This window comes from Caretta caretta, chromosome 4 (genome assembly GCF_965140235.1).
Source record: "Caretta caretta isolate rCarCar2 chromosome 4, rCarCar1.hap1, whole genome shotgun sequence".
Classification (NCBI taxonomy): Eukaryota; Metazoa; Chordata; order Testudines; family Cheloniidae; genus Caretta; species Caretta caretta.
The window spans coordinates 91,658,890-91,684,887 of record NC_134209.1 but is presented as its reverse complement, the minus strand read 5'-3'; the positions used below and the strand labels follow the sequence as shown (position 1 = coordinate 91,684,887).

The following is a 25,998-nucleotide window of genomic DNA, read 5'->3' as shown; positions in this document are numbered from 1 at the left end:
CCTTATGTGGAACAAAAGAGCAAATGGGGTCAAATAGCCCATTAGTATTAAAGTGAAAATTGGAGGTTACATAGCATTGCTGAGAATTTCCAGAAGATGTAGTAAACACTTTTCGAAAAAGTTGCAAAACTAATATTACATGAAACATAAGTTTGTTTTGGTGTATTGTGTATCAGCAGTTCAGCCATGTCTTGACAGGAGAGCATTATGTTACAGTTGCTAAACTCTCCATCTTCTTTCTGTCAACACTTTACGTAAATTCAAGTAACTTGAGTGGTACTATACTTGTGATAAATGCCACTTATGATTCTCTAAAGTTGGCACAGCACAAGCTAAGAGCTACTGATGACAGTACAGTACAAATAAATATTTTAAAATGTTTTTAGTGTTTTTAATTGAGCTTGACAAAAGGAAGACAGAAGATGTCATATCTGGGTTACATTTAGACATCCGAGTACACATTCTGATTCATTCTGGTATCATGGGCTAAGCATTAACTTAAATGCTCAGGATTTATTGTTCTGAAAAGAACCCCTGATAGATCTTATTTGTTTGTATTAAAGCACAATTCCATATAGCTAATTTATTTTGCTAATGGATATTAGACTATAGAAAGAAAAAAAGAGAAAGATCAAAGGGTGGGAGGCAGAGAATATACAAATATTCTAATGAATGTCTACTAAGTCAATCTTAGCTTAATTCTGCTAAATTTAGAATAAATTAACTGTACACATTTGACCGTTGTGGAATACAATAACAATCTTACAAACATAATTTTTGTTTTTATGGACCAGTTAGTAAAAACCTGTCATCTTCTTAGTGACCATGGTATGCCAGTTGAGTTTTCATTGTCCAGTCTTGCCTGACCCTACACATATTGGTCTAACGCTATAGAATGGAGCTAGTGCTACCCAAAGTGACTTAGGGACATGTGTATTTTGTAAAGGAAAGGCAAAGAGGACAGAGCAAGTAATACCTATAATGACGTCTTGGTGAAAGCACATCACTCTCATTAGTCCTCACAGAAGTGGTGTGAATAGAGGGACAAAAAGATGTCTATAGAGAGGAGGAGTTATAATTAGAAATGGCTATTTATGGATGTTTTATCTTCACACATCTTATCAGTTCCATACTCTGCAGGAGGGAGCCCAAATCCAATGTACACTGAGATACATAAATGTTGAAACTGCTAATGCTGCCTATTGATAATACATGAGAACTGGAAATGACCGATAGTTTGCAAAATACCGGTATACAACTGATGCAAATAAGCAGCGGTTATGTTCCTACTGTTTGTGCTCATTACTATGAGCTAATGAACCAGTTTTATTATCCTCTGTGTAGTGAGTTTTAAACCCTGGTGTAGCTACATTCATTTTTGCCCAAGAATTGGTTGTATGATGTCTTTCTTTTATTTAGACTTTGGGGAATAAACATGATAGGTGAAATTTTCAAAAGCACCTGACTCCCATTTTCAAAAAGTAATGAAAGTCCGTGGGGTTTAGGCTCCTAAATCACTGAAATTCCTTTGTAAATTTTACCTGTTAATTTTAAACATAGTTCTCCAACATACAAAGCACTTTCAGCCCCTAATCTTTTTGTGAAGTGTTTCCTTATGCATTAACATGGGTGGATGCTCACATTGATACAATATAACACTCATGAAGATTCTTTTGTATTGTCATGGTGGATTTATTCTGATACTAAGCCTATGTTCTTGAGGGACATTGAGAAATATCTTGGACACAGGAGCTTGTGGACTCATGCCACCTAAATATGCTGGACTGTTTTGTTTCTCATAGTTTTTATTAAATTAGTGAAATTACATTAAACTATGGGCCAGATTCTCCGCTGGTATAAATTGGCATAGTGCCATTGAAGTCAACAGAGCTGTGCTGATTTACACCAGCTGAGGAGGCCCTAGATGTTTAGTATATTTAATTAATTAAACCTTTGAAGAAGATAATTCCCTGTGATAATTTCTTTGGCATTCCAGAAGAGGGCTCAAAAAGACTGGTTGTTTCATGTCAGTGACAATGCTGATCCTTCCCTCTGCCTGTATTAAAAGCTAAATATTATTCTATTCATTTGTAAAAGAACTAGGTACCTACATTTAAGGCCCTTTAAACATCCTGACCTTCCTACACATCCAGTCTTATAGCTGATTTCCTGCCCTCCAGAGTGAATTCCATTGACCAACAGTGAGTTCCTGTTAAACCACATACATTCCCAGACCTCTAAAAATACTGTGTATGATTTTGTGTAATTAAAAACATAGTGGGAGCATGACAAAATAGAAAAGGGCAAGGAAATATAGAACAATATTTCAGGCCAATAACATAAGGAGATTGCTTTTATTCAAAAATTTTTTGTTTCTTTTATTTATTTTTCAAACAATAAAAAATAATGAAAAGCACTAACACCATAAAACTCCTGACTGAATTTCTAAATAAAATTTCCTTTACTGGGAAAGCTGTAGGCAGACTCTGAATGTAAAAAATATTTTATTCATGTCATTCTGTTTCCTTCTGCATCTGTAAAAATAGTCAGTAAATTGCACATAACCCTGTCGGTTTGTATAGCTTTCTTGAAATTTTCTCCCTCATGCTTGCATATGGTTTATTTTCAGAAATACATCCTGAAATTCCCCATGTTACTTAAAGTGTTTGAGATACATCTTGAGGGAGGGGGGAAATAATAAGTGAGACAGTAACTGCAGATTTTGAATTTAAGTACAAAGGTCAAGATCAACTTGTTGTTTTTTCAGTGCACAGCTAGTCAAATTCCTTGATAAATTGTTCTTTGAAATGAAAATAAAGTGAAGGAGGAGAGAAGACAAAACTCTGAGGTCATCAGCACCATGCAATGGCTTGAGGCATTTGTGGTTGTTGGTTGTTTAGTAAGTGGTACTGTATACTGTAATTGAAATAAGCCAAAAAAACTTCAAATCCAGACTCCAGCGAGAAACTGCTGAATTGGAATTCATTTGCAAATTGGATACTATTAATTTAGGCTTAAATAGAGACTGGGAGTGGCTAAGTCATTATGCAAGGTAGCCTATTTCCCCTTGTTTTTTCCTACCCCCCCCCCCCCAGACGTTCTGGTTAAACTTGGATTTATGCTGGAAATGGCCCACCTTGATTATCATACACATTGTTAGGAGAGTGGTCAGTTTGGATGAGCTATTACCAGCAGGAGAGTGGGGTGGGAGGAGGTATTGTTTCATGGTCTCTGTGTATATGATGTCTTCTGCAGTTTCCACAGTATGCATCCAATGAAGTGAGCTGTAGCTCACAAAAGCTTATGCTCAAATAAATTGGTTAGTCTCTAAGGTGCCACAAGTACTCCTTTTCTTTTTGCGAATATAGACTAACACGGCTGTTACTCTGAAACCTGCCAATTTACCTAGAAGACCTTTAAAAACTCAATTCAGGGTAATACCAAGAGGACAGTCAATTCATTTTCACTGAATCTCAAAGTAAAGAATGCCCCCATAGAAGGTACCATATTAAGTAGTCAAGGGAGAAAGAGTGACTTTCAACAGTAAATGTGTTCATTATGAGAAGCCCCTACACTGTGACTGCCTAACACATATGTGATTATGTGGTAAAATATGGTCCTGCTTGTCTAGGAGTCCCATATCACAGTTATCAGAATGTCACCCTATATCTCCTGTCTGCTGTACTTTGTGACTCCAACAGTACTAGGCCATTCATTACAGAGATTGAGGCCCAGATTCTCATTGTGCCCCAAAAGTGGGCTCAGCTGGAGATGGGGTACAAAGGAGGACCCCAACCCTGAGATCAGCTCTGTGCTAGCTGGATCCTTGGCTCGCTAGTCCCAAATGTTAGTTGGCTATGGCCCTAAGGGGGGACTTTCTCCCAGTTAGCCCATAGCACATCCACTTCATCAGGGTTTGGGAGAGGGTGATGTAAGAGTCAGCTATGCCAACTCTGACTGCCAGGGATTCCTAAACATTGGAATAGCTGGTTAATATAGCTTTCCAGCTGCTTTGAGCAGCACTAAGCAATTGGAGCAGGGGCTGAGGATCTGGCCCTGAATTCCTAATTCCCTTTCACACTCATCAGACTTGGATAGTCATGTTTTAGCTCCACCTCCTGGTCCTTGGTTTAGGGAGGAATCACAAAAAGGAGGAGGTGTAAGGGTGCCAGAAAGAAGATTGTTGGGGTGAGGGGTGTCCTGGGTGGAATCTCTGGTTGGGGCTACATATAGCTTACTGAGAGAGCTGAATGAAATGATTCCTGAAATGTGAGTAGCTAATCCACCAACATGGACCAAACGCACCCTGCTTCCCATACCTGCTGCGCTAGATTCAGATAGTGATCAACTTGCTCCTCCAGAAGATCTGCTCTGCTGGGTGGGGGACAGAGTGAGTTGGGTCTTATTGGTCTTGCTGATGGGAGGAGGAAATCTAACCTTACAGTACTTCTTCCCCTAAAGATCATATGACTAGGGGAGGAAGAAAGGAATGAGACTTTATTAGATTCCTTTTCCAGAATATACTACTGCTTAGCTCTGCTTTTTTGCTTTCTGTTTCTCTTCCTTAGAGGGACACTTTGTGTGTTTTGCCAACCACTAACTTCTGCATACAGCTAGAAATTGTAGTTTAGACATACTCATTCCACCTACTGCAGTGTCGGAATATATGTAAGGAAGGGGAGGCTTCCTTCTTCACAAAGACGTTTTCACATTTCAGAAACTACTTTCATTGTCCCTGTTAGTGTATCTACAGAATGACGAGCTGTCTTTCCTCCAGGAAGTAGAGCATATTAAACTGATGCTATTGGATGAAAAACCTCCATCTACAACTCTTTAGAGCAGTGATACTCAGACTGAGGCTCTCATGCCACAAGTGGCTCTTTTATGTGTCTCCCAGGGCTCTTTGCAGCACATGATATTAACACATGGTGTGATTTAATTATTAACCAATCTAAGTTCTGAACCAATCAGGATATAATTACTATGTTATTAACCAATTGTAGTTGATAAAATAATAATCCTTGGTCCGTCATTTTGCTGTGAGGTGTGTGTATGTGTGCGTGCATGCACACAGCCACAGGGGAGAGGGAAAAAATAACATATACATGCTATTCAGGTCTTGCATTTTAATAGCGTCATGGGAAAAAACAGGTCATTATTGGTAGTATTGTCTTTAACAACTAGGCCATCTCAGGTTTTTATCCTTATTTGTCTTTGTAATTTAGTAAAAAGTATACAAATATATTTTAGATCCCCCCCCTCCATCTTCCTGAAGCCATCCACCCAGCTCCCCCTAAGTTACCCCTCCTTTCCCACTCAGATCCCAGAAATCCCTTCCCCTACTCCCATCGTTCCCATGGATACTCACCAGAAACCTAGCTGTCTCAAGCTTCTCTACCAAGCTATCCAGCTACACTCTGACACCCTCCACAACAACTGATACCCTCCGCCACCGCTATCCTGTACCTCCTGGACATACCCACAAAACCCGGCTTCCCCTCACCCCAACTTTTAACCCCAGCCACTGAGCTTGCTCCTATTTTACCTCCAAGCATCTGCACAAACACTATTTCCCTTTATTACCTCCCAGCTACATCAACTCCACCCCACAATGTTTCCTAGTTAGCCCCACAAACCCAGCTTCCCCAACTTTCCCCACTCAGGACCCACCTACTCACCATACACCTTTCCACACCCATGCACCTGCCACAGTTGCCAATTTAGTGCTGCTTCTTCTCCTACCACTTCCTGAGACAGAGTTTATTGATTTTAAACTTAAGTTTATGGTCATATACAAATTATTTGCTGGTGGTTCAATTATTTAATTACATTATTAGCATATTTGAAAGTACTGTGCATAAAAATCACATATGAAGCTGTGCAAAAATTGACATCTGTGAGGACTGGCCCCACAGTCAAGAATTTGAAAGCTAAAATAACAGAAACCTATTAGACCATTTTCTTGTGCTGCTTTAGCTACTTGGCTCCACTTAGCCAAAATGACTTTAATGGGAGTTCAGTGCTCAGTTCTTCGCAGGACTGGGCAGTATGGCCAGGGGCCAATAAAGCAATGAAACAGATGCTGAATTTTAAGCACCTAAGTAAGCCTATGGGTCTACTTCAGCATGTGCTTAAATGCTTTACTGAACTGGGGCCTAATACATGCACTCTCACTGTCCCACCACTGCAGTCTGACTACACTGTATATTAAATCCAAGGGAAGAAACAAAACCTCTTTGTACCTTTTCTTATGACTTATTCATATTTTTATCATTTTCAGTATTTTTTGTTAACTTATGCACATACATAAACAAAATCCATAGAGATGATTTTTCTTGCCATGGTTTGGATAACTGTGGTATGCCTGTGAGCTCACTATCAAATGTATTTTCATATAAATCATAGCTTTGTACACTCTATTTTCTGCGCACTGGGGCACAGCAGGGCAGGGATTTCTTGTCTTCACAGCTTCACATATGAGTTGCCACTGACATGATCTTATCATTTGCAATTTGTCATGCTACTTTCGGTGCCACCTGTCGCTGCAGTCTCATCTCCCCCATCCCTCTTCCGTTAGCTACGGGTCTGAAACAAATCTTTTGAGGCTTATGGAAAAGCCTAAAAGAAGAGAAAATTAACAGGCATCACCCACTCCGCATGACCAGCAAAACCTGAAATGGAAGCACCAATTGGCACTATTTATACATTCTGATGATATTGCTAGTATTAAGTCCATCACTGCTACACAGTCGAACAAAATAACTGGTTTTAGTGTGGTGCAGCTACCTGATTAAAAACATTGTTGCATGCTGTGGTATTGTAACCATGTTCGTCCCAGGATAATTAGAGAGACAAGGTGGGTGAGGTAATACCTTTTTATTGGACCAATTTCTGTTGGAGAGAAAGACAAGCTTTCGACCTACAAAGAGCTCTTCTTCCGTAATTTCCCAAACCTGAAGAGGAGCTCTGTGTAAGCTTGAAAGCTTGTCTCTCTCACCAACAAAAGTTGGTCCAATAAAAGAGATTATCTTATTTACCTTGTGTCTCTGATAAAAACCAGTGATTTTAGAGAGTGCCCACATTTTCTTTCTCCTCCATTAAATATATAAAGTTGCAAACAATAATACAGCTATTGAAGAGAAAAGGCCAGGAGTATTACCTGACTCTTTAATCCCCACAAAAATAATTCCCTCCTCATTTGCAAAAAGGGTTCTGAGCACCTGGTAGTGAGTTTAGAGAAAGTGCAGTAGAACAGCTTCCACAGTATTTGATCTGATTTTGACTATCCCATCCCTAGTGTAAATTCAGAGATTAAAAACTCTCCCGTCAGTTTTGCAGGTACTTTAACCACCAGGCTGCAGTCCTTGGTAGGAACTCAAGCGGTGAATCTGTCAAACAAGATTAGTGGAGATCTGACTCCCCCTTCCTCTCACAAATCTGAAAAGCCCGTTCCCTCCCCACCCACTCCTCAAACATCTGGATGTTGCTGACTACCTAACAAAAACAAAATCAATCACTTGCTTGCCAGATCACACAGATGTATGTATCCTGCTGCTTCGCCATCTGCAACCAGTAGTAAGTGGCCATTGCTTCATTTACCAAAGATGTTTTTTGGTGAAATTGGGGGAGGTAAAGAATCCATTATAGTGATGATGATTATAAAGGGGTGCATTCTGGAATTCACTTGATGAAAATAAATTGTCTGCCATAAAATCATATTTTCTGTTTGCTAATTTTTGTACTTCTGGGAGAAGGGTAGGGGATAAAGCAGAGAGATTTATTTGAACTCATGAATAAAGCGTCAGACCCTTACATTTCTGGGTGGCATCCATCCATCTTGTGGAAATACTGCTGAATGCTTATGAGAAAATATTTGATTCAGTCAGTCATGTTCAAACAATTCACTTGGGTTCTTAAAACCAAGAACACATTTTTGCAGGTAATTGATCCATCAAATGATACACTAATGGGGACAGGGTTTTTGTTTGTTGTATGTAGTAGTACTGAATATTTTTCTGATCTACCCTTTTCATCCCAAAAGAAAAAAAGTGTGTTAAGTAGTAGCGATAAATGACAATTACTAGGGCTGTCGATTAATCGCAGTTAACTTATGTGATTAACTCAAATGAATTGTGATTTAAAAAATTAATCATGATTAATCACAGTTTTAATTGCACTGTTAAACAATAGGCTACCGATTGAAATTTATTAAATATTTTTGGATTATGTTTTTGTACATTTTCAAATATATTGATTTCAATTACAATACAGAATACAAAGTATTCAGTGCTCACTTTATATTATTATTTTTATTACAAATATTTGCATTCTAAAAATGATAAAAGAAATTGTATGTTGCAATTCTCCTCATACAGGTACTGTAGTGCAATCTCTTTATCATGAAAGTGCAGCTTACAAATGTAGATTTTTTTTGTTACATAACTGCACTCAAAAACAAACCAATGTAAAACTTTAGAGCCTACAAGTCCACTCAGTCCTACTTCTTGTTCAGTCAGTTGCTCAGACAAACAAGTTTCTTTACATTTGCAGGAGATAATGCTGCCCACTTTTTGTTTACAATGTCACTGAAAGTGAGAGCAGGCTGTCAAGTTTCCTTCCCCACTCTGAACTCTAGGGTACAGAGGTGGGGACCTGCATGAAAGACCCCCTAAGCTTATTCTTACCAGCTTAGGTTAAAAACTTCCTCAAGGTACAAACTTTGCCTTGTCCTTGAACCCTATGCTGCCATCACCACGCGTGTTAAACAAAGAACAGGGAAAGAACCCACTTGGAGATGTCTTCCCCCAAAATATCCCCCCAAGCCCTACACCCCCTTTCCTGGGTAAGGCTTGATAAAAAATCCTCACCAATTTGCATAGGTGAACACAGACCCAAACCCTTGGATCTTAAGAACAATGAAAAAGCGATCAGGATCTTAAAAGAAGAATTTTAATTAAAGAAAAAGTAAAAGAATCACCTCTGTAAAATCAGGATGGTAAATACCTTACAGGGTAATCAGATTCAAAACGTAGAGAATCCCTCTAGGCAAAACCTTAAGTTACAAAAAGACACAAAAAAAAGAATATACATTCCATTCAGCACAACCTATTTTACCAGCCATTTAACAGAAGGAAATCTAACGCATTTCTAGCTAGATTACTTACTAACCTAACAGAATTTCTAAAGAGCATTCCTGACCTGGTCCTGGCAAAAACATCACACAGACAGACAGACCCTTTGTTTCCCCCCCACCCCAGCTTTGACAGTATCTTGTCTCCTCATTGGTCATTTTGGTCAGGTGCCAGTGAGGTTATCTTAGCTTCTTAAGCCTTTACAGGTGAAAGGGTTTTGCGTCTGGCCAGGAGAGATTTTATAATTCTGCATACAGAAAGGTGGTTACCCTTCCCTTTATATTTGTGACCCAGGCCTTTGCATGGCACTATTGTAGCTGGCTCTTCAGATTCTTAAACTTGGGTCGAGTGCTGTAGCTATTTTTAGAAATCTCACATTGGTACCTTCTTTGCGTTTTGTCAAATCTGCAGTGAAAGTGTTCTTAAAACAAACAACATGTGCTGGGTCATCATCCGAGACTGCTATAACATGAAATGTATGGCAGGATGCAGGTAAAAGAGAGGAGGAGACATGCAATTCTCCCCCAAGGGACTCAGTCACAAATTTAATTAACGCATTATTTTTTAATGAGTGTCATCAGCACGGCAGCACCTCTGGAATGGTGGCCGAAGCATGAAGAGGCATATGAACCTTTAGCATATCTGGCAAGTAAATACTTTGCAATGCCGGCTACAAAATTGGAATTGGAAAAGGTTCAGAAAACGGCAACAAAAATGATTAGGCTTCTGTATGAGGAGAGATTAATAAGTCTGGGACTTTTCAGCTTGGAAAAGAGACGACTAATGGGGGATATGACTGAAGTCTATAAAATCATGACTGGTGTGGAGAAAGTAAATAAGGAAGTGTTATTTACTCCTTCTCATAACACAAGAACTAGGGGTCACCAAATGAAATTAATAGGCAGCAGGTTTAAAACAAACAACAGGAAGTATTTCTTCACACAACGCACAGTCAACCTGTGGAACTCTTTGCCAGAGGATGTTGTGAAGGCCAAGAAAAATAACAGGGTTCAAAAAATAAATAAATTCATGGAGGACAGGTCCATCAATAGCTATTCGCCAAGATGGGTATGGATGGTGTCCCTAGCCTCTGTTTGCCAGAACCTGGGAATGAGCAACAGGGAATGGATCACCTGATGATTACCTGTTCTGTTTATTCCTTCTGGGGCACTTGGCATTGGCCACTGTTAGAAGACAGGATCCTGAGCTAGATGGACCTTTGATCTGACCCAGTATGGCCGTTCTTATAGTCTTAAAAGTGCCATGTGAATGCCTGTTCTCACTTTCAGATGACATTGTAAACAAGAAATGGGCAGCAAATGTAAACAAATGTGTTTGTCTGAGTGCTTGGCAGAACAAGAAGTAGGACTGAATGGACTTGAAGGTTCTGAAGTTTTACATTGGTTTGTTTTTGAGTGGAGTTATGTAACAAAAAAAAATCTACATTTGTAAGTTGCACTTTAATGATTAAGAGATTGCACTTATATAAGGTGAATTGCAAAATACTATTTCTTTTGTTTATCATTTTTACTGTGCAAATATTAGTAATCAAAAATACTAATATAAAGTGAGCACTGTGCACTTGGTATTCTGTGTTGTAATTGAAATCAATACACTTGAAATGTAGAAAACAACCAAAAATATTTAAATAAACAGTATTCTATTTTTGTTGAACAGCGCGATTCATCGCCATTAGTTTTTTTTAATCACTTGACAGCCCTGGCAATTACTAATAACCTGATCCACTTATTTAATTTCACCCAACGGGTTCTGAGCTGGCAGTATTATATTACTGTTCATCTAGACCCATCTAGGCCCATATTCAGAAAGATATGAAGGGCCTGCCTAACTTAATCATGCGAGTAGTTTCATTGACTTCAGTGGGCCTTGTTCATTTATTTATTTAGATTTAAAATAATTGAAAAGATTCCTTCCTGAGATTCTAGACACCATAACACATCATTAATAATGCAATAAAATCCTAGCAGCATTAAACTAATCATTCCAACAGGAACTAGCCAGCCAGCTACCTACAGAAACTCCTTTCTGACCCTCCATCGTTGTGGGAAGTATACCCTCAGCCCTTTCCAAACATTCTATTGAACCAGTGGCTTTTGCAGCATGCAAAATTAGGGCTATTTTGTAGCACGTGGGGGAGCAAGTTCTGGAGTACCAATGCCCTGACAGAGACAGCTGTCTCCTCTCTTTTATAATGAGAGGGATCCTGCTCAAGCACCCCTTCTTATCGCAACAATGGGACAGGGAGATGTGGTCTGTAGAACAGGCCAGTCTCAGGCCATTTTGGGTTTTATAGGTCATAACAAACACTGAATGCATCCGATGAAGTGAGCTGTAGCTCACTAAAGCTTATGCTCAAATAAATTGGTTAGTCTCTAAGGTGCCACAAGTACTCCTTTTCTTTTTGCGAATACAGAGTAACACGGCTGCTACTCTGAAACAAACACCTTGAACTCTACCTGGGAACCAGTAAGTCACCAGTGCAGATCCCAGAGCACTGACGACACATGCTCCCAGGGAGATGCCCTCTTCAATAGGCAAACAGCAGAATTCTGCATGTGGTTTTAAGGTGTAGCCACATGTAGATCACACTGCAATAGTCTAATCTTGATGTGACAAAATCATGAATAATAATGGCAAGATATCTTCATGTCCACGGGGCACACCCACACAGAGTAATTTTGCAGAAAACAAACCACACACAAAAGAACAACACTCAGGAAACAAAAGGGAACTCACTGTTTTTCTTTTATCTAATCCCTTTAAGTTTTATAGACTTATTAGAGATTGCTTTAAATAATAGTTAATTAAAAAATCAGATAGAGGTGTTACTTTTAAGTTCATGATGTCCCTTAAAATTCTATTACTCATATTAGTAATGTTTTAAATGTCCCTTAATACTCAATCAAGAGTTTGAAAATCATTTTAGATTAGCAGCAGCAATTGGTTAAAATGCAAGGGCACAATTTTGATAGGTGTGCAGCTTGAATTGCTTACGTGCATGCACGCAAGACCAAAATTTGCCCCTAAATCTTTATATGTGTACTTGAGATCAGATTTTCCAGAAATGTGTTTGGTGATTTGTATGCATCCTCCCATTGGCTGACTGTATGCAGCTTGCTGTAGAGAGTAATCTCCTCAGACCTATACAAACTTTCCTTGGTTCAGAGAGAACAACTTCCATTGATAACATCGTTTGTTTTAATTTTAGCAAGAAAAAGCAAAGTATTGTGTGTGAAACTTTGGCATGAACTAAACACACTTTATGTATATAGATCAAATCCACCCGCTGGAAATCATTTTGACATCTTGGTGTAAAAAAGAGTTCTGTACTTGGTGAGTCTTTGCTGAGTCTGAATAGTGTTGCATTTTATAGCCTGTTTTCATGGAACCACCACTATTCAGTTCCAAGCGAATAGAAAGGAAGGAAGACAAAAGGAAGAAAGGAGAGTAGCAAAATACGGACCCTGGACTTCAGAAAAGCAGGCTTAGACTCTCTTAGAGAACTGATGGGCAGGATCCCCTGGGAGGCTAATCTGGGGGGCAAGGAGTCCAGGAGAGCTGGCTGTATTTTGAAGAAGCCATATTGAGGGCGCAGGAACAAACCATCCCGATGTGCAGAAAGAATAGCAAATATGACAGGTGACCAGCTCGGCTTAACAGTGAAAACTTCGGTGAGCTTAAACTCAAAAAGGAAGCTTACAAGAAGTGGAAACTTGGACAGATGACAAGGGAGGAGTATAAAAATATTGCTGGAGCATGCAGTGGTGTAATCAGGAAAGCCAAAGCACAATTAGAGTTGCAGCTAGCAAGGGATGTGAAGGGTAAAAAGACGGATTTCTACAGGTATGTTAGCAAGAAGAAGGTGGTCAAGGATAGTGTGGGATCCTTACTGAATGGGGGAGGCAACACAGTGACAGATGATGTGGAAAAAGCTGAAGTACTCAATGTTTTTTTTGCCTCGGTCTTCACAGACAAGGTCAGCTCCCAGACTGCTGAACTGGGCAAGACAATGTGGGGAGGAGGTGAGCGAAAGAACAGGTTAAGGACTATTTAGAAAAGCTGGACATGCACAAGTCCATGGGTCTAGATCTAATGCATCCAAGGGTGCTGAGGGAGTTGGCTGATGTGATTGCAGAGCCATTGGCCATTGTCTTTGAAAATTCATGGTGATCAGGGGAGGTCCCGGACGATTGGAAAAAAGCAAATATAGTGCCCATATTTAATAAAGGGAAAAGAGAACCCGGGGAACTTCAGTCCTGGAAAAATCATGGAGCAGGTCCTCAAGGAATCCATTTTGAAGCACTTAAAGGAAAGGAAGGTGATGAGGAACAGTCAACATGTATTCACCAAGGGCAAGTCATGCCTGACCAACCTGATTGCCTTCTATGATGAGAAAAGTGGCTCTGTGGATATGGGGAAAGCAGTGGATGTGATATATCTTGACTTAAGCAAAGCTTTTGACACGGTCTCCCACAGTATTCTTGCCAGCAAGTTAAAGAAGTATGGATTCGATGAATGGACTAGAACGTGGATAGAAAGCTGGCTAGATTGTTGGGCTCAACGGGTAGTGATCAACAGCTCGATGTCTAGTTGGCAGCTGGTATCAAGTGGAGTGCCCAGGGGTTGGTCCTGGGGCCGGTTTTGTTCAACATCTTTATTAATGATCTGGATGATGGGATTAATTGCACCTTCAGCAAGTTTGCAGATAATCTTAAACTGGGGGGAGAGGTAGATATGCTGGAGGGTAGGGATAGGGTCCAGAGTGACCTAGACAAATTGGAGGATTGAGCCAAAAGAAATCTGATGAGGTTCAACAAGGTCAAGTGCAGAGTCCTGCACTTAGGAAGGAAGAATCTCATGCACCGCTACAGGCTGGGGATCGAGTGGTTAAGCAGCAGTCCTGCAGAAAAGGACCTGGGGATTATAGTGGACGAGAAGCTGGATATGAGTCAACAGTGTACTCTTGTTGCCAAGAAGGCCAGTGGCATATTGGGCTGTATTAGTAGGAGCATTGCCAGCAGATCGAGGGAAGTGATTATTCCCCTCTATTCGGCATTGCTGAGGAGTATTGCATCCAGTTTTGGTCCCCCCACTGTAGACAGGGTGTGGACAAATTGGAGAGAGTCCAGCGGGGGGCAACGAAAATGATTATGGGGCACATGACTTATGAGGAGAGGCTGGGGGAACTGGGGTTATTTAGTCTGCGGAAGAGAAGAGAGAGGGGATTTGATAGCAGCCTTCAACTACCTGAAGGGAGGTTCCAAAGAGGATGGATCTAGGCTGTTCTCAGTGGTGGCAGATGACAGAAGAAGTAGTAGTGGTCTCAAGTTGCAATGGGGGAGTTCTAGGTTGGATATTAGGAAACACTATTTCACTAGGAGGGTAGTGAAGCACTGGAATGGGTTGCCTAGGGAGGTGGTGGAATCTCCATCCTTCTAGATTTTTAAGACCCGGCTTGACAAAGCCCTGGCTGGGATGATTTAGTTGGTGTTGGTCCTGATTGAGCAGGGGATTGGACTAGATGACCTCATGAGGTCTCTTCCAGCCCTAATATTCTATGATTCTATGACTACTTTAAAATGCTGTCTCCTGTAGCAGCATGAAAACACTCCAAGAATTGGATGCTTTCAAGAATAATTTGTGACTGTTGTGTAAGCCTAAAGTTACAATCAAAGACAGTTTATCAACACTGAAGAAAATAGATTGGACTTGCTTTAATCTTTAAATGGTTTACTGAGAATTCTCAGATGCTAATTTGCTGATACAGCAGTTTTAGCATAAATAGGATGGCATGGAATTGTATTAGTCATCCCAGTATTATCCCTTAGCTTCTAGGGTGATCCATTTCTGTAACATATGCCTGTTCCTTCCCTTAATGTATAGCAAAAGGAAATTGGCTTTTAAATAGTATTAGCAGTGTTAAAGTGTCTTATTTGAGTGAGGAATCAGTATGATCATCTTATGAGGCATCATTAAAAATAACATTGAATTTCTACAGTAGTACAAAGTACATTCTGCATGGGCATCAGTACAGGAGAATAAATTGCTAGAGGTTTCAGCCTCAGAGGTGCTGTTCACTCAGTCCCTGTTGACTTCAGTGGGAGTTCAGGATATTCAGCCCCACCCAGTCTAAGTCATTTTATTTATTATTTATTAATTACAGTAGCACCTCGAAGCCCACCTGAGATTGGGGTCTCATTTAATATGGTAGTACATTGTAACCAATGTGCCATTCTAATCATACACACCATCGTTCTTTAAAGTGGGCGGTCGAGGGACAGCATATGGTAAAAATAGTGGGGAAACTTGTAACAAACCATTAGTTTTGTATTAAATATGAAAAATTCCAATTTTCTTTTTTCCTAACCCTGTATTTGCTGTAGAAACAGGGAGGGAGGAAGAAAGGATGATTTAAACCACTCTTGAACTCCAACTCTTGGCCCCAGTGATGTAAATTAGGGCAGCCTCTAGATGTAATAAGGTAGCTGAGAATAGCCAGAGTGCAGTTTGTTCTGGACATGTCCCCTCCTGCACCTCAAATACACGAAGCTGAGAGGGAAATGAAGAGCCATTTCAGCAGCAGTGTGCTGGCTGGGCCACCCTTTTGTATCAGAGGTGTTCCCTGGGGAGCCTTTCTGCAACTCTCTGCCTGCACCCACTTTATTACGCCTTTATGCCGGTGTAGCATCCTGAATGGGCCAGACAGAAGAGAGACTCTAGCCCCTGAACCATTAAATAACATTACAGTTGTGACACAAACTGTCTGTAGTGGGGAAATTCAGTTCAGGCTTGTACTTATCTCAGATCAGCATGATAAACACAGGCACAGCATCAGGAGTTAAGGGCAAAGTGTTGGATTTAATTTAGGATGTCCTTTCTCCTCTTTGGTTGTTAAAAGAAAAGGAGTACTTGTGGCATCTTAGAGACTAACCAATTTATTTGAGCATAAGCTTGTTTAAGCATAAGGTTGTTGTTTGCTTGTTTGATATTTGTTTGTTTGCTTGTTTGTATTTGTTCTCTTGGTGGTTTGTTTTTAAATGTCATAAAGTGTAAGAATCCACAAGCCCAAGAGAATCAAACTGTTCCTGCTTCCTGGATTAATGTATTTATAATTTGTTTCTATGCATATTATTATCCTTTAAGGAACAGCCAAGTGCATTTGGAAACCTTCCTGTGTTAGGGCCTGATCTTGAATCTATTAAAGGCAATGGGAATTTTGCCACTGATTTCCATGGGAGCAGGAACAGGTCCTAAGTCAATAGTTAGTACTGCAGCAACCAATGGTGAAAATCACAATGTCAGTAAAAGTATCCATATTAAATTATAAATAAAGCTACACTTCTAGCACATTAATACTGGGGAAAAGAGTTAATAACTTTTGGCTGTTAAAAAAATGTTCCTAGTCTTTTTTATGTATATCTGTCTATAGGTTTTATTTGATGCTTTTCCATAAACAGGTTTTTTATTTTACACATTTCTTTAAGTGACCTGCTCTTTAGTTGATACTCTGGAGACCAAAAGTCAATTGCATTGGCATGATATTTGCAAATGTTTATAGATGAGATACTAAATCTTTGAAAATAGAGTAGGTTATAATGGAAGTGTTGGCTCAACTTTAACTTTAGAGGCAGGCACAAGTGGTGCCAGTTTAACTAAAGCCTGTGTTTAAAATAGGGCTATCCTTGTTATGACATTGATTCACCTGTGTCTCCTCTTCTTCCACCCCCCAAAAACACTGATGACATTTTGTACCACATACCATTGCGTTGTGACAAATTAATAGATCGTTTTGTTTTCTGCAGGAAAACTGAAGACTTTTATAACAAAACCTCCAGTGTCAAAATGAATACAGGTATGCTGTTTCTGTGAGATTTTTCTTTACTTTTCTATCTTCTATATATATATCTTTTAGCAAACTAGGGGCCAACTTATTAAATGTTCATGCACAAATTACACTAAACTGATATTGAAATTAAACTAAATAGTATGTTTGTATATGTATATTTATATGTGCCACATACATATATAAACATGTATATATATTTTATATGTATATATATATGAAATATGCATGTTTATATGTATATAAATATATATAAAATTGTACAATGCATATATATGTTCTGCAGCACAACGGCATACATAACAGTCAAGGGAAAATAGCATCCCTTTATCTTTGGAAAACAGTACTATAATGCTTCCTTTTCTGTAAATATCCTATTATCATGGTATATTATTAGGTGGGTTTATATATAAAAAGAGGTTGCTATTTAATAAATTAGTGGCTATACTGGATCACAAATTGAATATGAGCCAACAATGTGATGCAGTTTTAAAATAGGCTGGGGTGTATTAACAGGAGACGTGTAAGACACAGGAAGTAATTGTTCTGCTCTACTTGGCATTGGTGAGGCCTCCGCTGAAGTTGTGTGTCCAGTTTTTGGGCACCACACTTTTAGAAAGATGTGGACAAATTGGAGAGAATCCAGAGGACAGCAACAAAAATTATAAAAGTTTTTTTAAATAATATGGTCTGTGAGGAAAGGTTAAAAAAGGCATGTTTAGTCTTGAGAAAACAGGACTGTGTGGGGGACCTGGTAACAGTCTTCAGATATGTTATGGGCTGTTATAAAGATGGCAGTGATCAATTATTCTCCACGTCCACTGAAGGCAGGACAATAAGTAAGCAAAATTAATCTTCAGCAAGGGAGATCTAGGTTAGATTTGAGGAAAAACTATCTATAAGGATAAATAAGTACTGTTGTAAAATCTCTGTCATTGAAGGATTTTAAGAATAGGTTAAAGAAACACGTGTCAGGGACTGTCTAGCTTAGTGGTGGGCAACCTGCGGTCCATGGGTGCACGCACCCCAGTAGGGTAATCCGCTGGCAGGCCGCGAGACAGTTTGTTTACATTGACCGTCCACAGGCACAGCCACCCACAGCTCCCAGTGGCCGCGGTTCACCATTCCCGGCCAATGGGAGCTGAGGGAAGTGGCGCAGGCTGTAGGGATGTGGATTACCCTGAAAGGCCGCAGGTTGCCCACAACTGGTCTAGTCTCCACACAGTGGGATGGATACTAGATGATCTCTCGAGGTCTTTTCCAATCCTGTATTTCTATGATTCTAATTACATTATCTTTCAGACTGCTGTGACAGAAATGTAAAATCTGGTCTTAACCAAAACACAAATTGTAGAATGTTTGTTTGCTTTATGGCCTATTACAAAGTACAAATTAAAACTGTAGCTTGATCCTACAGTATTGAAGTCAATGGGAGTTATGCCACTGACTTTAAATAGGGTCTGGATTGACCTGTGCAGTAGACAAGTAAAATTCTGGCCCCACTGAAGTCAATGGCAAAATTTATAGTTACTTCAATGGGGCCATGATTTCACCCAATGTGTACATAAATAACTAATACCACAACCTCAGGTTTACTCTGAGCTATTATAGTAGAGATAGTGGATTCTCTGAACACAATAATAAGCAGCATGAGCAAATCAGCTCAAGTAACTTTTTATTCATCTGAAGCTTGTATTGTTTTGTATTCAGTAACTGGTGGGTCACACAAGAGTTTAATAAGGAAGACACTATTTATTGTAATGATATTCAGAATTTCTCTGCCCAGTTTTATACTTGTTTATTTGTGAGAGCTGAAGTTACAGTATACATTTTTATCCATATATTTATATTTTTTGAAATTAGGGTAGTTATGAAGCACTCCTTAGCTGATGGAATTATGATGTGAGAGGTAACTCAGCTAATCATTATCACACATATGATTACAATTCAATTGCATATTGCAGTCTCATGGGTTCAAATCTAGTAAATACTATTTTGTACATGTCTCTCCTTTTAAAATGTCACATTTCATTGCTCTAATATCACAAATGTGAATTACAGCCTCGTCGTGACATCATAGCTGACATATGGGTTAATTGTTCTAACTTCCAGTGAGGTTTTTGCTACAGGTTTCAATGTAGTTGAATTCCTTTTGTTGTGGCCTTTAATTCTAATGCCTCCAGAGCAGACTTTGATAACTACCTACTGAAACCCCCTAGGATTGCCTAAACAAACATGTCATCATGAACTTACACTGAACTTACACCTATTGCACATTTACAAATCCAGGAGCACATCACTTACTTGTGAACATCTATAGCAATTGTCCACAATTACCAGTTCCACTAAAAGAAGAAATTACCCAGTGTGACGGGTCAGCTGTCCCTCACTGGCTGGCAAAGGATTAATAGCAGCCCTTAGAGTGTCTGTGCAGAACCCAGCCAACCAGACAAAGGCTTAGAAGCAGCCAATCAGGGCCAGGCTGGGCCCTATAAGAAGGGCTGCAGGGCAGAGAGGAGCTGAGGGAAAAGGACTGGTTGTCTGTAGAGAGAAGTACCTGGGACAGAGCAGTGCTGGGCAGGGTCAGGGGAGCAAGCGGAGCTCCAGCTGGCTCTCAGACTGAGGCCTTGATACAGGGGGCGAGTAGGTGCTGGGGCTACAGGGAAGTGGCCCAGGGAAAGCAGGTAATGGCAGAGAGGGGAAGGAAAGGCAGTGAGCGGCTGCCAGCTATAGGGTCCCTGGGTTGGGGCCCAGAGTAGCGGGCAGGCCTGGCCCTCCACCTTTGCCTCACTGTCCGCTGAGGGAAGTGGCCAGCCAAAGGACTACAGTTTTCCCCTGAGCGAGGGGCTGAACTAGGGGCTGCAGTTCGCCACTGCCGAGAGAGGCCAGGTGAAAGACTGCCGGTTCCCCCGGGAAGGGAGGAGACAACGGAGCTGAGGAACAGCCGGAGGGCTGTGCCCTGAAGAGGACACTGCGGTCCAGGAGTGACGCAGGTCCCCACAGACAGCAGAGATGGTGGAGAAGCAGTGATGGAGAGTGAGACACCACAAGAGGTGAGCACCCTGCTGATGGACAGAACTAATTCCTGGAGCAACCAGAAGGAGGTGCTACGGTGGTGAGCACGACCCATTACACCCAAATAAAGTAATATTTCAAATTTAGTTCTATTGATGTAGTCTGCAACGCCATGCAAAAACCAAGATAGATTAAGCATAAGTATTGAGAGTTATTCCTGGCGTAGCACCAGGAGTAGAAAACTGAGACGGCACTTTCACTAAACATGAGAGCGGTTGAGATAAGCGATACTCAGCATAGTGTACTTGGTTACACAGAGCTTCCCGACCTTCCTACACATGGTACCCTGAGTGCTGTTAAATTAAAATAATAGTGCAGCGACCATCTTGGATCTGTGGATTTACTAATGCTTCATAGCAGGAGTCTGTGCATGTACACAGCTGTAGGTATTAGGTACTACAGAATTGTCACCGGTGTCTAGTAAAAACTGGGTCATTCCACAAACTACTGGTCTACTTGAAGAATAAATGGGTCCCCTGTAGCTCTGGTGAATCCTGTAAAGTCATTAGATGGGCAAATTAAGCTTAAAAAAAAGAAAAAGTAGAATCTTCCAGTCCAGTGTCCCCTGTGGATGTAGACTTGGCAGGCCATCTCAGCCAGAAGCTATATTAGTCTGCAAAGTGTGTGTTCAGTTTTCACTTTCTAATGGATGGAAGGGTTTGTTTGTTTGTTTATGTTTTTTGTATTTGATACTAATTGTTTATCAAATGCTAGACGGGCAACTTCCCAAATTTAACAGCTAAAGGCAACAAAACATTTTTGTAAAAAGCAAAGAAATAAACAAGTTGTAGGGGGAGATTTTCAAAGGCACAAAGGGGAGTTACACACACAATTCTCATTGGTTTTCAAAGTCCTCCATAATGTATAGAGAGAAAAATATCTACACCTGTGCCACCACTTGTATTAGCTGCCCCACTTCTGGGGCTAGCAGTTGGTGCAATTCACTTAGACTCAGTCTCGCTAACCACTCTCACAGATCCCCAAGTGCATATCTGAGTTCCTTATAGGACAAGATAGCATTCCACCCTTAACCTCCAATCATATGCTCCTTGTGACCACTCTTGCACCTCTCCATGATGGATTTATTACAGGTTTACAAAACCTGAGAAGCTCGTATAAATCAAATGGTCCTAAACCAACTCCTGCTCACAAGGCATAAAAGAAACTTACAGTTCTCTCCCATGAACTGTCCTCCTCTCACCCCTTGTTTTATCATCCTTTTAAACCCACTTTCAGATTCACATCCTTACACAATTGTTTTACCTGTTTTATCTACCTACTGCTTCTAGATTATTTATAAGTGATCGCTCACTATGTTATCTAGGGGGATAAATACTTATCTGTGTTCATTAGATTGCAATCTTCCCAGTGCAAGGACATAATTTTATATTGTGCCTATTAAGTCAGGTGCAGACCTATGGCACTATATTGATAATAATAGGATTGTGATAAACTCTGAAAATTGGAAACAATATAGGATCGAGATCTATATAGGCGAAACAAAAGATATTTAAAAATAATTGCATACAAAATTGCATGCAGTGTTATTTTTAATTTATTTGTTTTGTCATACTGGACTAAAAAGAAGTTAAGTAGCGTTCAGAGTTCACGTGAAATCTGCGGAAGAGAGAATTCTTCCTAGATGGAAGTAATTGCATTGTTACTTCACCTGTATTTAAGACAAATAAATAGTTGTGTTTTTTTAAATTCACAAGTCAGCTACTCAGTAACTTCTCAAAATGCTTACCAACTGCTTAACACGTAGGGTGGGATTATTCAAAGTGTTCAGCATTGATAACAATCCCACTGACTTCAACAGGAACTTAGTTAAGGCACCACTGAATGCCCTAGAAAATCCCACCCATCATTATAATAATGGCCAAGCACGTCAGAATGTGTGACTATAGGCTGTGAGAAACTGAGCGAGCATTTTCTCTCTTTTTATGTTCTGTGAAGACTGGAACAAAATAGCTGCAAGAGAGAGATCCTGGATATGTTGCCTCAGAACAAGGTTTTCATATGGGCAACACTCTCTTCTGATTATGGCATATCTGTGTAAAGCTGAGAACATCTCCATGTTCCCCAGAGTAGTGTGCTAATAGAATGTGTGCTTTCTTAGAATGTGTACCACACTAAGCAGGAGCGATCAGAAGAATATTAATGATAACTTAAAATGTATGAAGTGCTTTTCATCTAAAGATCTCTAAGCGCTTTAAAAATGTGGATAAGCGTCTTTATCCTCATACGAGAGAGATGAGGTGAGTGAGGTAATATCTTTTATTGGACCAGCTTCTGTTGGTGAGAGAGACAAGCTTTAGAACCACACGCAATTGTTCTTCAGATCTGCAAAAGGAACTCCCAGTGTCGCAGCAAAATGCAAGATGGAACAGGTTGTTTAGCATAAGTAGTTAGCACACATTTTTAGGGGCCATTCAAAGGAGAGTGGCCTGTTAACACCTCTCCAGTCATAGGACAAAAAGAGGGGGATAGTGTGTCACAGATTGTTGTAATAAGCCATAAATTCAGTGTCTCTTTTCAGTCCATGACTTTTGTTGCCTAGCAGAGTAATGAATTTAAGCTCCCAGGCTTATCCTTTGAAAGTGTTGTGAAGGTTTCCTTTGAGGATGAGGACTGAGAAGTCAGATATAGAGTAATCGCTTTGTGAAAAGTGTTCACCAACAGGCAATAGGGTGTTTTGGTCTTTTATCATTTTCTATGTGAGTTCATTCAAGAGCATAGTGATTGTCTGGTTTCACCCACATAGTTGTTATTGGGGCATGTAGTGCACTGGATGAGGTACACCACATGTTGTGATAGGTATGTGTAGGACCCATGGATGTTGAAAGGTGTGTTGTAGGTAGAGTTGCCAGGTTTTCAACTGGAGCACCCGGTTGAAAAGGGACCCTGGTGCCTCCGGGTAGCACCACTGACCAGGCCATTAAAAGTCCATTTGCGGCGCAGCGGGGCTGACAGGCTTCCCTGCCCAGCTCTGGTGGCTCCCGGAAGCAGCGACATGTCTCTCCAGCCAATGGGAGCTGCAGGGCAGCGCCTGTGGGAAGGGGCAGTGCGGAGAGCCTCCCTGGCCGCCCATCCACCTAGGAGCCAGAGGGACAGGTCGCTGCTTCCAGGAGCTGCCTGAGGTAAGTGCTGCCCAGAGCCTGCACCCCTCACCCCCTCTTGCACCCAAACTCCCTACTGGAGCCCTCACCCCCTCTTGCACCCAAACTCCCTACTGGAGCCCCCACTCCCTCCCGTACCCCAACCCCCGCCGCAGCCCAGAGTCCCTCCCACATTTTGAACCCCTCAGCCCAACACCCCAGCCTGGAGTCCCCTCCTGCACCCCGTACCCCTCATCCTCGGCCCCACCTCAAGCTGAAGCCCTCACCCCCTCCCGCACCCCAACCCGCTGTACCAACCCAGTGAAAATGAGCTAGTGAGTGAGGGTGGGGCGAGTGAGCGATGGAGGGAGGGAGGGTGATGTGAGTGGGGACGGGGCCTCAGGGAAGGGGTTGGGCAGGGGGCAGGGCAAAGGTGTTCAGTTTTCTGCAATTAGAAAGTTAGTAACTCTAGTTGTGGGGCGTGCTGATCATTGTAGCAATGGAAATATGTCTGCAGGTTTTGGATCTGTTGTTCCGACAGGGTCTGCTGATGCTTTGAGTTGGTGTGTCCTGCTCTGAGGGGAGCTTGCTTCTAACGATGAACGTGGAGAAGTTGAGGGATTGTTTGAAGGCTTGACGTGGGCGTTCAGGAAAGATTTCTTTCAGCTTGGGGTGAAATCTTACCCTAAGAAAGCAAAGACTGAACCGCTGTGGATTTACAGAGTGAATAAACATACATATCACATATTTCATAGCAGTATGCAAATGTTAATATTGTCTTTTGGCACAGATGGATAATGAATGGTCTAAGTTAATTTGCAAAAACAAATCCTTGGTGTCCACCCATAAATATTTTAGTCAGGAGTTTTACAGAGATAATATGTGTGGTAAATGCATCTAATTTTAAAATGATTGAACGAGTCAACTGCTAGCAAATGAAGCACATAAAAAGCAGCCAAGGAAAGAGACTACACAATTCTGGAAGGCTGCAAAACATAGGTGCATTAACTTTATTAATGCAAGTCATCCCATGATGTACCTCCTAGCAATTTATCCAATTTGTTTGGGAGACAAGAACAGAAATACTTGGTCCCTGTAGAGTCTCTGACTCGGTCATAAAGTCACTTTTGGTTAAATGAAGGAAATTATATTATCTTGATCCTCTAAGTCAGCCCTCTTCTACAGAACTTAATAATAATTATTTCACTAGGCACTGTACAGAGTAATAGACAGTGTCTACCCCAAAAAGCTCAAGATCTAAATAGACAAGAAAAACCAAGGGGAGGGGAGAGGGATGCAACATACTCGTAGAGTAAACAGAGTGATGGCTGGCAAATGTCATGTTAGGGCCACTATTTTGGGGAGAGAAGGTTGGTGGGACTTGGGTTTCTTTTCTTTTTAATTCTTTGGGTAGATGATTAGTAAGGGAGGATTAGCTAAACAGAAAAGCAAAGGAAAGGAGGGAGGTTTAAGAAGGGGAGAAGAGGGAGGGAGGGAAGGAGGGGAGCACTCAGGGCAGGTACAGTAAGACTGAGATGAAGAGACTGTGGGTGAGGGGCTGGAACAGTCAATGTCCAGAGCAAAAACTGTTGAAAACAGTCTGATAATATCATCAATATCCAACAGTTCCTTCTACAGAACCTGCTGCCACTGCTTCTGTGTCTGCTCCTGCCAGCCATTGTTTCTCTGGCCCTCAGTGGCTGGCTTCTGTCTAGAATTTCTTTCTTTCCACAGCCCGTATGACTCAGGAAAGGGGGATGCAACATGGGTCCTAGTGTTCCCAGAGGAAAGTGAGGGCCATCCTTGCACAGATCTAGACAAGGGAGATAGCCGCCAGCTATCTTTCATTCTCCTTTCCCCCTTCCCCAAAGTTGTAATACCTATTGAAGCTGGTTATTCGTCTGCTCCTCTTTCAATGGGAGTGGCATGTTCAGAGGGCTTGCAAGAGTCTATGATAACATCTCATCAAAATATAGCTCCTGATCAAAGCTAAGCATGCTATTCAGCGAACAGGTTATTCAGTTATGAATTACTAATGTTTATGCTGTGTTAGTGTCTAGAAGCCTAATCAGAATCAGGGCCCCATTATGTAGGCATTGTAGAAACACATGAGAAGACATGATTGCTACACCTAACGGATTTATAAGAAAACAAGAGACATGAAGGATTGAGGAGATGGAAATTTTATATATAAACAAAATATATGTGGGTATAATTTTATACACATATAAACATTTTAAATAGGTGTATATATGTATCAGATATCCTTATTTGCCCCTCAACATAGCAGTTAAGTAGTATGGGGGTTACAGCAGACATGGGTAATCAATCAATGAATTAAGACCATCTTACTGTTTGTGAGTTAACTACAAAGAGACTACTTCTTCTCATCCCAAAGCATCTTTACAGATTTGGGGAGCAGTACAGTATCACTGTTCATTCCTGTCCATGGCTTGTTCCTCCTTTAAACCCAGCCAGATCATGTCTTTTTGTGTACAGAGTCCCACCATTCAGTCAGTGTTCGGCCTCTAGGTCTGACTGACCTTTGTTGAATTTTCATTATTTTCTTTGGCATCCTATCATCTGTTTGTTTTCTACAGTGTCCCCACCATTGTAATCTTTTTCACTGCAGCCAATCCTGTGCTGTGATTTCACATCCTACTCTGGTTCTAACTTCTTCATTTGTCTTCAAATCATTTCACATTTTACCTGCCATCTTTCGAAAAGCTCTCATCTCTACCACCTCCAACCTTCTGATGTCTGTTTCAGTCCATACAATAATACGGTTAGTACACTGGTTTGATAAATTTTCAGTTTGGTATCAAACAAA

The 25,998-nt window shown here is 40.8% G+C and overlaps 1 protein-coding gene across 37 annotated transcripts in view; it reads left to right on the top strand.

The window, feature by feature from the left end:
• Positions 1-25,998, top strand: part of SORBS2 (sorbin and SH3 domain containing 2) — a 405,939-nt gene that overhangs the window by 257,272 nt on the left and 122,669 nt on the right. For 34 of the 37 annotated variants that reach the window (XM_048847985.2, XM_075127865.1, XM_075127864.1 and 31 more), the window contains one exon: positions 16,955-17,004. The exons of the other annotated variants lie outside the window; for them this stretch is intronic. In XM_048847985.2, the coding sequence (XP_048703942.1) occupies positions 16,995-17,004 (10 nt within the window). In that variant the 5' untranslated portion in view covers positions 16,955-16,994. The remainder of the gene's footprint in view (positions 1-16,954; positions 17,005-25,998) is intronic. 37 annotated transcript variants of the gene reach the window in all.